Source organism: Uranotaenia lowii, chromosome 2, assembly GCF_029784155.1.
Source record: "Uranotaenia lowii strain MFRU-FL chromosome 2, ASM2978415v1, whole genome shotgun sequence".
Lineage (NCBI taxonomy): Eukaryota > Metazoa > Arthropoda > Insecta > Diptera > Culicidae > Uranotaenia > Uranotaenia lowii.
Genome location: NC_073692.1, coordinates 108,088,298 through 108,102,387, shown reverse-complemented (window position 1 = coordinate 108,102,387; position 14,090 = coordinate 108,088,298). Strand labels below are relative to the sequence as shown.

At 35.1% G+C, this 14,090-nt stretch overlaps 2 protein-coding genes across 6 annotated transcripts in view; both read left to right on the top strand.

Moving 5' to 3' along the window:
* The window catches only part of LOC129744085 (protein bark beetle-like), an 86,568-nt gene extending 84,860 nt beyond the window's left edge, over positions 1-1,708 (top strand). For all 4 annotated transcript variants that reach the window (XM_055736441.1, XM_055736438.1, XM_055736439.1 and 1 more), the window contains one exon: positions 36-1,708. In XM_055736441.1, coding sequence (XP_055592416.1) covers positions 36-57 — 22 coding nt within the window. In that variant the 3' untranslated portion in view covers positions 58-1,708. The remainder of the gene's footprint in view (positions 1-35) is intronic.
* A 10,741-nt stretch (positions 1,709-12,449) lies between these two features.
* Positions 12,450-14,090, top strand: part of LOC129745796 (protein lingerer-like) — a 159,981-nt gene continuing 158,340 nt past the window's right edge. The window contains exon 1 of one of the 2 annotated variants that reach the window (XM_055739141.1): positions 12,450-13,962. In XM_055739141.1, the coding sequence (XP_055595116.1) occupies positions 13,894-13,962 (69 nt within the window). In that variant the 5' untranslated portion in view covers positions 12,450-13,893. The remainder of the gene's footprint in view (positions 13,963-14,090) is intronic. The other variant, XM_055739142.1, reaches the window with a different exon arrangement.

The window sequence follows — 14,090 nt, the reverse complement described above, 5'->3', positions numbered from 1 at the left end:
AGCTAACCCAACAATCAATTTCCAATTTGATACAGTAATGGTACAGTCATACACTGACTGACTTCGCTACTCGCCAAAAAAAAGCCGACATCGTCATCCTGCCAGCCGAATGGATCAATCCTAGAGAGAGAAAACCTTATTAAAAACTAACTTTTACCGAATGCTAGCTCTGTGTTCAACAGGATTCGAGTAAGTCGAATTCAAGAGATAGAAAGCCTTAGTCCGAATATTTAGCTCTCGGTGAGCATAATTGTAGATTAAACGATCGAACGAAATAATGAAGGAAATTTAGGTATTAAAACATGTAAGAAGTAAGAAACGCGCGAAGGCACGTGCATTAATTTGCACGCAATATTGAACACAAGAAACTAACCCGTTTCTTGCGTGAAAGATTCGATACATCGTGGAAGTTTAACGAAACCGTACTTGACGGAAGGGAGACGACAAGAACTGTAATAAGGGTACTGAAACGGTCTAAAACTGTTACTGGTTTGACCAGCGTATTAATAAAACGCTGCAAATTGTATAAACGTTTTTTAGATATAGATTTTCAATCAAATTTTATTTTTAAAATCGAACTCGTGATAATAGCAGTTTAAGATCAATATTAATCGGTAATGCCTTTTCGAGAACGCAATTGAAAACGTCATCACAAAAAAAAAAAAAATAGAATAGGAAAAAACGCAAAAAAGTTGATTCAGTCACAGTGACTCACAGATATGAACTAATAAGAAGGCATCAGAGAGGAGTTTTCTTCTGGCTTGCATGAAATATTCAAAAAAAAAAAAAAAATGGATTAAGAAAGTTTTTCAAAAATAAAGAAAGCAACAACGAAAATGGAAATGATAAGTGGGTAGCAAAAAATGTATTCAACAATCCCAATGCAATGTCTGTGATCGAATCGAAACGCGTTTTGCATCCCTTGAGCCCACGAGCTGGCGATAGTTACTAGAAAGTGCTAGTTTATGTTTTCGAAACAGGTCAATGAAATCTAATCACGCCGGGCAAGAGATAATCTTAAATATTCAGCTTCCTGCCCCACAACCGATGCGATTGAATGGGAAACATTTGTGTATTGTAAACTTTGGGTTCGCCACAGCTCATAAATGTTCAATGATTATTTAGAAAGGAAAAAAAATCTAAGGAAGGCAGAACAATCGAACATAGTCATAGTAGCATCTGTATTGTTGACGTTAAGTTTCAGGAGTAAGCATAAAACATATAAACCTTCTGAGATGTCTAAGTCGTGTCGCTCGACGGGAGTATTGCGTTATCAATCATGCCTGGCGTAACAGAGCCATGGTATTTTCCATGACGAATTAGGTTCTTTTTCTTGCTTGGCCGTTGATTATTTCAATGCAGTAGGTATTTGACGAAACAGACTAATCAGGAACCAATGCAATCGTTAATTCATAAGAAATGAACAAAAAAAAAATTACAGATGCGGGCAGAGTATTATTTTTTAATTATGCAATCAGGTGGAGTCGCGTCAGATTAGTCTATTTCATTCGATTTATTTTTGGATCCGTCCAATCATTAATTTAATTGGATCTTAGTCCAGCTTAATCTAAGTTTAATTAGTTAAATTTGACCATGTGCAAATGTAAGATACGATGTGCGTCCAGTATAGAGAACTTATTGTTAAAGTTATAGGTAGCTGAGAAGCGTTCGAACGATGAAATAAATTTTATGAATGTTGAAATTTGTAGCTTATTTGTTTCTTTTATTGTTCTAAATATCCGAATTTACTTTCTTTTTCAAAGGGACTACACTGATTCAAAGAATACTCGTTTTCAGAAATATCTTTGAATAATTAACTGAATTTTTTTAAATTTGTTTTGGTTTTAACAGGTAGGTAATAAACAAAAAAAAACCGAAATTTCCAAAATACGATTTATTGGTCACTTTCATTTTTGTTTAGGTCATAATTCTTGCTTAATCAACCAACTTTGGACGATCACCATATTAGGAGAAGAGGCATACACAATATTAAAGAAATTTTTCATCAGTCATTCAAGTTTTTATCGATCCTTACAAAATCCAGTATTACCTTTTCCAGCACTGCATCCCACACAAGTACCTATACCTGAAGATCACCGTACCAAACGCAATATCAGATCGACCACGTATTGACAGACAACTGGCACTATTTATGTAATATTTCAATGATAATTTACAAAATTAATTAGGATTAGTTGAATACCGGGGCATCATGCAACAGCAGGTATAGATGCAACATTTGTATACCGTAACACAAATTTAATCGAGTTCTCGGAATTTTTTTTAAATTTTTTTCCAGCACCATAATGGTTGATGAGTAATAATTACATTATTGAGATATGATCTCGGAAAAATCATAGCCAAAAAACAATGTTATATAATGAGCATCTTTTCTACAGCCAGTCAAGATTTTAGGCAAAATGTGTATGAAATAGTATCTTAAAATAAATGCGCCTCGTCAAATCTGATGGTCAATCATGATGGAATTGATGAAATAAAGGCCTGAAAAAAATATTTTCAAATACTTGCATTGTGAATTCATCAACATGGCGCATTTTGTGCCCTTCGTTTTTGCTACCAACATGGCGTCAGTCATTTTAATGCTAAGTAGCTTTTTTATGGTCAGATAAATGGCTAATTAGTTTTATAATGGTTTAATGATGATCACATAAAAAACTAAAATTTTACGTTTCTTTCACAAGCCAACCAACTACACGCTTAGGGTGAGTTCCTCATATCTGAGTTTTTAATCATTAGGAGGGAAAAACTGTACAAAATGCACCAGCGGGATACGATGGCCCATGCCAATCTTTCTCAAAAAACACTGGCTTCTAATGATGTTTTAGGGTAAAACTGTACAAAACGCACCAGCTAAGCATAATTGCTATTTATAGCGATACCAATCATTTAAGAACCAAATTGAAAGTTGTCGACGATTCAAGGATGAAATCTACGCATTATCGAAAAGAAAAAATATGATAAAAACTCAATTTTGCCTATATTTTTGTAAAAAAAACTAAAACAGCCAGAAAACAAACCACGGGGTAGAACGCCAAAACTAGTGGACAGAACGCACCAAACAGGAAGGGTGGTAAGAAATAGAACGATGATTATACGGAATGTAATTATTGAAACACCAAATGTTTAATTACATGTTCATCGTAGTTTTGTAAACTACCATTCTTTGGCTAAAAATCATTTAGTATTGCTAAACTCATCGAAAATTTCGCTTTTCAAAATACACTTTTAATACCCTTATATATAAAACGCCTTCAAGTAGGCAACGAAATTCAATTTTTTAGACTGATATAGTAATATCGCGGCAAACATGGCGGCCGATAATTTTTTCGAATCGAATATTGGTGCACCGTTTTAACTCGAACAAGGACGAAATTTGTTATAATTATGCAATGTTATCGTAATTTGGGAGTCAGCAAATAAAAAGAAAGGCATTTTGTTTTGATATTCGGGTTTTCTCAAAAGTTAACAGCATTCAAAATTTGAGCGTAAAACACGTGGTCTTGTGGGCATTCTGCCCCAATTTTCATATGTTTGATTTTGGATAAAATTTTTAGGAAGTTAATAAAATACAACAAAATATTTATAGTCGTCCGAAAAAGCACATGAGTGGTAAAACGATAAGCTGTAGTTTGGTCAGATTGCGCAGGCTGTTTTACCTTAAAACCTTATATGTAACTTATGAAAAATTACAAGTTTCACGCTGATTCCATAAATTCCTCTGTTTCTAAGAACTAAAGCAGATTTTGTGAACTTTTTATCTATTGAATGATGAAAAAGCTTGTTTACTACAATAAAAATGAAGAAAAACATCATTCGAAGCCGTAGGTTAGTGTATATTTGAGAAAGAATGACATGGGCCATTTTACCCCGCTGGTGCGTCTTGTACAGTTTTCCCCTACTTCATTTTTATTGTAGCAAACTAGGTTTTTCATCATTTATTTCATGAAAAGTTCATTAAAACGACTTTAGTTGTAAGAAACAGAAGGATTAATGGAATCAACATGAAACTTGTAATTTTTCATGGGTAACGTATAAGATTTTATGGTAAAACAGCCTGTGCAATCTGATGAAACTACAGCTTACTGTTTTTCCACTAATATGCACTTTCAAAATACTATAAAAAAATTGTTGAATTTTACAAACTTCCCACAAATTTTAACTAAAATTAATCATATAAAAATCGGGGCAGAATGCCCACAAGACTACGTTTTTAACGCTCATATTTTGAACGCTGTTAACTTTTGAGAAAATTGGGTAAAATGGCTTAATCAGTTTAAGAAGAATTTCTCTATCAGACGCCACCTTGAAATCCTAGATGGCGACTTTCGCTGAACCTTGAAATGCTGTAAATAACTAAAAATCGCTTGAAACCCCCACAATATGGGTATTGGCTGAAGGACTAAACTAGAAGAAGTGAAATTCGGCTATCAGGTGCATCTCGAAATTCAAGATGGCGGCTTCCACTGAACTTTAGAATGCTGTTAATTACTGAAAATCGCATGAAACTCCCACAATATGGGTATTGGGTGAAAGGACTAAACTAGAAGAAGCCGCCATCTTGGATTTTATTATGGGGTCGGATAGCGAAATTTGACTTCTACTAGTTTAGCTATTTATCTCAAAACTCGTGTTGTAGGGGTTTAATTTGACTTCCAATGATTAATAGCATTTCAAAGTTCAGCGGAAGCCATCATCTTGAATTCAAGATGGCGTCGGAAAGGAAGCACTTTCACCCAATACCCATATAATGGTTTAATGCGATTTTTTGTCATTTACAGCATTTAAAGTTAGGCTATAGCCAGCATCTTGGATTTCAACATGACGTCAGATAGCGAAATTCGACTTCCACTCGTTTAGCCCTTTACCCAATACCAATATTGTTGGAGTTTTGTGCGATTTTAAGTCAATTACAACAACAACCATTTTCAAGTTGAATGGTAGCCGCCATCTTGGAGTTTAAGATGGAGACGGACAATGAAATTCGACTTCTATTTGTTTATTACTTTCACCTAATAACCATATTGTGAAGTGTAAAAATGGGAATTCCAATTCAAATATGTGCTATCTAATCTGATCGTGTCCTGTTTTGACATCTTGATCGAGAACTGTCACTAAGTTTTATGGCGGTTTAATAATCAGGCACTGAGTGCTATTATAAAACATGCAAAAGAAAGCTTGAAGAAAACTTTAAAGTTTGTGTTTTATTATATTTTAAACAGAGCATTCATAACTCTTTTGAAACAACTAAAACAGTATGTTTAATAAAAGCTTTATTAGCGTTTTCTAAACTATCTTAAAACATATGATCGATTCAAGAATATAAACATTTTGCATGACCATAATTTAACCGTCATAAAACGAGCTGCACAAGAAAATGTCAAAATAAAACCTAGATAAAACATCCAAATCAGGGCCGTAGGAAGAACCGACTCGTGGGGGGGTTTTGGTGACTGATTTTTGAAACCCTTAGAAACAAAATATGGAATTTGCTTTCAACGATGGTTTAAATTTCTGAATTTCTATACTCAAATCAAACAAGTCCAATCTTCCAAACTCTTTTGGAAGTTCCAAGTTTCTAACCTTTGATGAAAATATATTAAATTTTCTTAAGAGACCGTAAGAGATAAAAATAATTTCGGATCAATTTGCTTGATGTAAACTTGAACTAAAGTTATGACTTTATTTTGAAATTTAGCTTTAAAAAAAACTGCAATTCCTAAAATAATGCTAAACAATAAACTGAGAAAATATAGGATTTTGTGCAGATAAATATTTAAGGTGAAGATCAGGTACATATTTCTTTAACAGCAAATATTTTTCATACAGAATCAATTCCATAATGAAAATTATTTAGAAGATTTTTTGAATATAATTTGGGATATTTTGCATAAAACAAAACTTATGATCTTTCCACCTATAATACTTTCATGTTCTTTCTAAATATTCTATTTTCAATTCTCACAACTCGCCGAAATGTCAAAAATTAAATAAGGAAACAAAACTTAGAAAATTAACTCAAATGCTACTTAATATGTATGACCCTTAAGAATGATTTTTCTCGGTGAACTTTAGTAAAAAATGGTAAAGGAAGGAAAAGGATCATTAGAAAGTGCAGTGAACAAAATAAAAAAAAACTTTAAATTAGTTATTTTATGATGGTTGAAAAATTTTTTCACAAGCTTAATCTTTTTTTAATTTTAAACCTGAATTCTAAACCTGATTTCAAAAATGGAACTTTGAAGAAGATGAAGATTTCTGAAATGTAAAAAAGACGTTTTCCGAATCTTAATTCCAGATCAAATTTTTATGAGCCAAGTTTAAGAGCTCTCATTCATGAATCTTTAATATAAATTCTGTAGTGCTGGCTTAATCTTAATTCATTATTTCAATTATATATTTTTAATCTGTTTTGTGAATCTGAATAAGGATGTAAGTGAATTTCAAATGATGAATCTGAGTCTACGTTTTCAATTTTGGATCGCTACTTAAGAGCTAGAAATGTTTTAATTTTGTGTTAGGATAAAGTTTAAAAACTTTGAATTTAAATATAAAACAAAATTCATCGTTTTTTCATGTTCGGAAAACTATTATCAAAACATTGAAAATGCATACAATTTTCTAAAAACATGATTAAAATTTCTTGACACGAATGCCAAAGCGTTGTGCCAAAATGTCACAAATAAACAAAAAAAAATGATTAAAATTTGATATGAAATGCAAAATCAAATTTTAACCAGGATTTCAAAACAGCTTTTCATTCCTAATTTCTTATGATTATTCGATCTAAAAATCCAAACCCTAAGCTTGATACAGAATGAGAAATACGAAAATAAGTAGAAGTACAATTTTTGTTATGGGAATATGGAATCAGAACCTCCAAAATGAGTTCAATTTAAAATTTAATAATCAGACTTGAACTTCTATGATAAGGTTCTCAGATTGCCCGGTTTTAACTGGGTTGGCCTAGATAATTGATATAAAATTCGGGAAAAGTCCGGTTCGATCCGGTTGTCCAGATTTCATTGGAAAAGCCCGGATTTTGCCAGAATTTATTCTCATACTCATTGCTCGGATTTTGGTCGACAATTTTGAAATCCAATTCCCGGAGTTTGCAAGGTTTTTATATAAAACAGTCCGGATTTGTCTGGCCTGGATACGTGATGAAAAAATTCTGGCAGCCTTATTCTTATAACATGAGAAAATTTTGAGAAACTGTAGCTGAATTTTGAACATAGGATGGGTTTTTGAGGTTTTGGCATTAGGTTTTAGTCTAGATTTTGACTCTTGAAAAACTTAGCGCTATTATGATAGTTTGGTTATGAATTTAAAATTTTTAGTGTAGAGTATAATATCTTGCTTGCTTTTTTGGACCCTCATAAGGAAGGGGAGGGGGTTTACCCCCAACCCCCCCCCCCCCCCCCCCGTTCCTACGGCCATTATCCCAATGCTAGTTAGCTTAATCTGTGTTACTTGAGTATGTCCATAATTAGAAACACATTGAAAATAGAGTTCCTGATTGTGGACATGAGCTTTTATGTATGTATGTATGTATGTATGTATGAAAACCCACCAGTGGCTGATAGGTCTTTCGACCCGAGGCGGTACGGGAAGTCTCGATCGCACATTCAAATATTGTTCATGCTTAACTCATTAACAATAATTGCAGCACTACCAAGGGGTCCGTTACCACTGGCTTGGGACAGGTTTGACTCATCTCACTCCCTTCTAACTGTTCGAAACAAATAAAGAATCCTGAAAAGTTACCTAAGTAGTCTATTCATGATTCCAAATTTGCCGAGATACTCCGGCTGGCTTGAACCCACAATCCATTGTATATCAGTCTTCCGATCGTTTAATGTCCTGTCCATCCCCCCCCCACTCAACCCCATAATAGAGTTAAGCTATTTTATTATATAACAAATTAATAATATTGTTTCATATATTATCTTCTTTCCACCTGCAATTCCATTTCATATTAGTTATTCTCCCTGTTTTCACAGAAACTCGAAAATTCCTCCATAAACAAATTAAAAAAAAAACAAAAATCAAGCATATTATCGCAGTTCATTTGTCTTTTAAAATTAAATTAAAGAGCCAAAAAATGAAATATTCTTATCAGGTTTACCGAGGTTTCAAAATCCATACTGATTAAAATTTGAGAAGCAACATACAGATATGGACGCAGCAAGCTTAGCATTACCAGATTTCAGTCTGGCAAAAGCATGGGAAAGAAAAAAAATCTTCTGAAACCGACGATCGATAATTTTTTACTTTTGTTTCCAAATTATAATTTTTATGTAATCTTTTGTCACTTTCATATGAGGCCCTCAGAACCAAAGGGGTATAAGTGACAAAATGATCGATTTTGAGTTAATAATGCCAAACGATTTTTCATATTAAAAACTATATTTGGTGATTTTTTGAGATTTTTAGAATTTTATTGAAGTACTTTTACGTTTGATACAAAAATAAAAAAAATCGGAAAATATATGGAAAATGACCAAACACAACAAATTAAAAGCGTGTTTTCTCTAAATTAGCTGTTATGCACTTATACCCCTTTGGCTCCAAGGGCCTCATATACAACATGATAAATTTCACAACATAATTTGCGTTTTACATAGATTCATATCAAGTCGGAATTGCAAATGGTAATAAAAAAAGTGCAAGGAACGAGCTCACCAATTTTTAAGCAGCAAAATGCGCATCGGCCGACAAACACTTCAATCAGGTATTCTTTTCGCGGTATAAATAAAATCAAATGGGGATAAAAACATCTTTCCGGAAAACCTGTGTTCTTCTTCCAATAAATATTATAAGCACTAACGTTTGTTTTACTTTTGAAATATCCTATGTATCGCACTTTCACATTACGTTCAAGAATTCGAGGTTTAAATTTATGAATGATTCTTGAATAACCCCATTTAAAACAGCAACTGTACATGCCCCGAAAAAAGTGACCAAACATAACGGGCCACGCTCACCAATTTTTTAACAGCAGTATTTTTCCAAACCAAATCAGATGGAGATCTGATGGAACCACTCTTCCCCAGACTACCAGTAATTTATTTCACTGAACTTATACACAATCGGTTGCACTCCCGTATTACCATCAATTCCAACGTATTTTATTGAAAGAATCTTAAAAAAAGGGTACATTTTTAATTTTAATTTAGGGAAAAATTTACAGCCGAAAAAAAACACGTCTTGACAATTCAGCAAACGCCTACTCAATCCATAAGCTTTTATTAGTTTTTACTCGAAAAAAACATAATTCTAACACACAAGTTACTAAAATCATGATAAAATACAATCTGACGAAAAAATTCAAAAAAATCGGTAAACAAATTCAGTTTTCATCTTACGTTTATAAAAAGGTGTTTTTTTAGGAAAAATGTTAATAATTTGATTCAATTTGAACATACATTGAAGAAATCCGGATTTTACTGAAAATCCTGTGAGTTACAATTTTTTTTTGTAAAATGATAGTTCTCATGATCCGTTACATTATCGTTCTTTTTATATTTGTGATATGTGAAAAATATCGTGTACGGTCAAAATCAAACGTTATGTTAACATTTGGCACACATGCGAAATTAGGAACACCCACTCTATCTTCAATTTTGAAGTTCAATATGTATAAATAAAAGACGAAAAAATGTTAAGTTAAGATTCCGGTTGACCTAGTCCAAATAAGCGAGCCAATATTTTCCGATTGGGCGAAGTTCTGATGTGTTGGGAGGGTTCACATCCTGGGGACAACCTGAATGTTGTTAACGGCATACCACTCCAAAGCCTTATTTCATAATGGCATGATGCATAATTTGGCCTAAATAGCACAGACAAGTCATGTTTTTTCAGGAAAGTCAGCAAACGCTTTTAAAGACACTCTTTCACGTAAATTTTCTGGTTGAAGGTCCCGGTTGCAACAAAAATGTAGTTTTTCAAGCAACTAGTACAGATAGCTTGCCAAACGAGATATTTCTTAGCTAACTTTGATAGTATAATATGCTTGAAAATGGCACCTTTCCGTTTGCTGTAAAATACTTTTGTCTCGGAAGCTGTCTGAAGTCTGCCTTGGCGTAGGTTTCGTCGTCCGAGAGCTTGTTTTTGCCGTAAGATTTTACTTTCCATTGCGATAAGCAGTCATTACCTTCTTATAAGTTGATATTCTGGATCGTTTTTAAGCTTCATGCAGGGTTGTAGACGATATTCTCAACTTATTTGCGACATCCCGAACTGAGAGATTGGAGTTTAGCTTGAAAGTGCTAGCCACTCTTCTATTCGTCACTGCGGCTCCCGGATTTCGATTTTCTCCAGATCCCGCTTTTTCAGTTGCCGGAATACGTTCCCCGAACACTTTTATTACGTTGGTGACGGTTGATCTCGCCACATTCAACGATGTACAAAATATGATTCGTAGCTCCTCTCGCTTGGACGCCATTTTGAAAACTAAAGACCCTAATGTCAAAAGCCAAAAGATTTTTCCATTAACTTTTTACACATGAAGGAATAAAAAACAGGAAAGGTCTCAACAAAGCAGGTACTCAGATCCTCCGTCAGAATCTAAGGAACAGGCAGAGTGATCCAATTGATTCGGAAAACGGCAACCCAAACTAATTCGTGCTCGTGTGATTTCTTGAGGATGGCTGGTAATTTTTGATTCCACTACTTGAAGAACTATCTTTATTCAACAATATTTATGAATTTTTTTCTTCACTTTTTACACTGGTCGAAAGTTTGCTGCCGCAAAAGTTACGTCCAACTTTTTCAAGCATAGCCTACCGAGTCCTTTTCGATACGAACACCTTTTACTGTACATTAAGTTTTAAAAAAGTTTTAAGTTTTTTAAAGTTGGGACTTGGGTCAACTTTAAAACTTGAAACAATGAGACATCACATGAAACCCGAGTCCCGAGACTGCGACATGGAATCTAAAACATGAGACCTTACACCTGAGAACTGAGACTCGACACTTCTGAGGCATGAGACATGAGTTAGACCTGAAACCTGAGAAATTAGAAGTGAGACATGAGGCGGGAAAAAACGAGACCAATGACACTTGAGAATTGAGACGTGCGAAGTGAGAATCAAGACGTGAAAAGTGAGACATGAGAAGAGAGAAGTGAGACGTTAGAAGTGTGAAATTATGAACTTTAGAAATGAGACTTTCCTTTGCCTTCCTTGTTATGTCTCACGTCTCATATGTTTTATGTCTCAAATCTCAAGTCTCAGGTCCCACCTTTCAAGCCTCAAGGCTAAATCCTTCTCCAAACTTCAAAATTTCTAAAGTTTTCTACATCGTTTATTACTACCTATTGATGATGATAATCGGTTTAGTAACTTCAATGCTAAAGCCAAAATAATGATTTGGATCAATATGACTCCAACCGCTTAATCGCTTTTTTCTACACATCAAAAAAAGTGTTGTGATATTACATCAAATACCTGCACATTACTTGAGTCGCAAATGTTACTTGATATTACATTTTCCTGATGTATCCGGCTGTTTGAAATCATTGCGTAATTTTTGTACCGCCAATGCAAGGGGCCCGAATTTCCTAAAAAAAGAAAAATAATGAAATTATATTTGAAGCTATTGCTTTGCTTAAATTTTTATTTAATTTTGGTAGTACTTACAAGCCAAGAAATACAGCTGAGGTCCGTAATCTGTTTTTTTACTTTTTGAAATGAAAACAATTTGAACGTCAATTGAGGAAAACATTGACTACTTGATGCGATATCACATAGAAAGTTTTGATATTCACTACACGACGTATTCGCATTGTGTACATCGTTTAGATGTATTATTGAAACAGAAATCTCTAATGCTACATCATCTCTCATTACATTGTCCATCGTTACATTATTTTTTGCTGTGTAACCAGAAGAATGTGTTAAACTTGTCTTGAATTGTTAAAGTTTTTTTTAATGAAGTTTGGAAACTAGCTCTTTTTGACGTTGTGTCAATCTCATTTTTTAGTAAGCTGTCAAACCTGAGTTATATTTGACCAAAGCAGTAATTTGTAACATCTTCGGCAACACATTATGGAGGCTCTAATTTTTTAGTTAAAATAAAAATCAGCTCAAATACCCTAAACAGACTGAAACAGAGACATATGTATTACCCACCGAACGAAAGACTCTATTTTCCATTATTGTCGCTTTACGGCGAGCACCGGAAGATTGCCGGCTGTTGGCAAAGTTGTACTCGACCACAACACCCAAAACGGGATGGCTGCTGGGGGTGGGAGGGGGTATGTTAGCTCAAAAACGCCGAGGGGGTCGGTGGAGTTTTATTTATTTTCTTTTGAACGTGAAGAGAAAAACGAACGCTCGGTAGGTTAGGTAGGGATGATTCCCCCTAACAACCATTAAAACATTACTCACCAGCTCGTACCATGCTCAGATTTCTGCCGAGAGTCGGAGAGTTTGGTCGCGTTCTTGCGTGGATTTGCTTGCTGTTCGTTGCTGGTTCGATTTTGAACATGTTTGTTGCTGCTGCTGCTGCTTGTCTTGTGTGCCAGGCTTGCTTTCGCTAGAACGGCTCCTGTAGTAACTCGCGTGTTTTGTCGCGTGCGTGAAATTCTACCCTCTACATCATACTGAGCATCGGGGGGGTTTGTCCCGCGGTTTGCTAGTATAGGTGGTTTTGTTTTCGTGTTCGGTGTGGCACAAGGTAACTCTTGTTCTGTTGATTGCTGTAAGCATAAAAACGGGTCACTCATTTCCGCAAACAAACCTGTGCTACTGTGAATGCTGTGAGTTATCATCGTGACCAAGACTATCACAAAGGGGGCCAGCCAGAGCATAGCTATCGCAAGTGAGTGGCGTGTTGTGTTGTGTTGTGATGTGATGATGCTGCGTGTGCATCTCTGACGCGAGAGTGCAAGTAGTCAGTCGGAGGAGTGTCAAGTGTGTGACCTGTGGGTTTGGAGGCCGGAACGGAACGAGTCGAAAGGATTGGGTAGGATTTGCAGCAGTAGGAAGACGTGCCACAGTTAGCTGGATACAAACTTTCTGTTTCCGTGTCTTGTTCAATTCTATCAGTATCGCCATTTATATTTGTTCAGCCCACAGAACATCTACTAAAGGACTAAGTTTTTCCAATTCTCGTTTGATTTTCCGCGGAACGGTGACGTAAAATTTGTGCGCGTGTGAAAATTCCATGAATCACAATCGGACTCTGTTTTGACGGGGGAAGTCAATAAATCTTGTCGCGAATTTACCCCCAAAGAAGATTTTCCCGGCAGTGGTCTGGTTTTTATATGCAACTGTGAATACCCCAGTTGACAAATGAAAGGATCAGATTCTTGGAAGTTCATCGTATCTCCTGAAATTTATGGAAAAAAGTTTTAAATCTAGCCTCCAAAAGTCATAGTCGGAGAGCAGAAAAGTGCATGAATCGGAAAAATCGATAAAATTTTATTGCACCTCAAAACCGACAGCATTCCGACAGCCCCTCGAAGGTTTGGGCTTTTGTTGTTGTTTTTCCTGTTCCTGGTGCAGAAACCGATGAATAAAAAGCGGTGAAACTCTGAAATCAAGTTAATTCTTGACCAATTAATCATTTGCGGTTTCCTCCACATCGCTGCGCTAAGCTTTCATTTGGTTCTCTATCCTAAGTTGTACAACAACGAATTGTTCTGAATTCGTTAAACCAGTTTTGTGTTCGTTCGTTCGTTTTGCTCGGTTCGCTCGTAGAGATGGAAAATCAGGAATACCAAAATAAAAAATAAAAGAAAACAACAGTGCAAATCGTACAACCTTCTCGTGGAAGCAAAAAAAAAAACAAAAAATATATTCAAGTACCAAGTAATTCGGAAAAGAAGTATACAATAAGAAGAAATACAATCTAGCATAAGCAGCAAATATGATCAAGTATCTAACGCACAAACTTCGCACACAATCAATCAACGATGAAAATCCGGTCAATGAGAAGGTAAGTGCTTCACCGAAATTCGTTGCATTGGTCCGACTTAGGGCCTAAAATTAGACCGATTGATAAAAACAATCACAAAAACAAAAGTAGGTAACTTTTGGGTTGGACGCCATTTTTGTTTTGTTGCA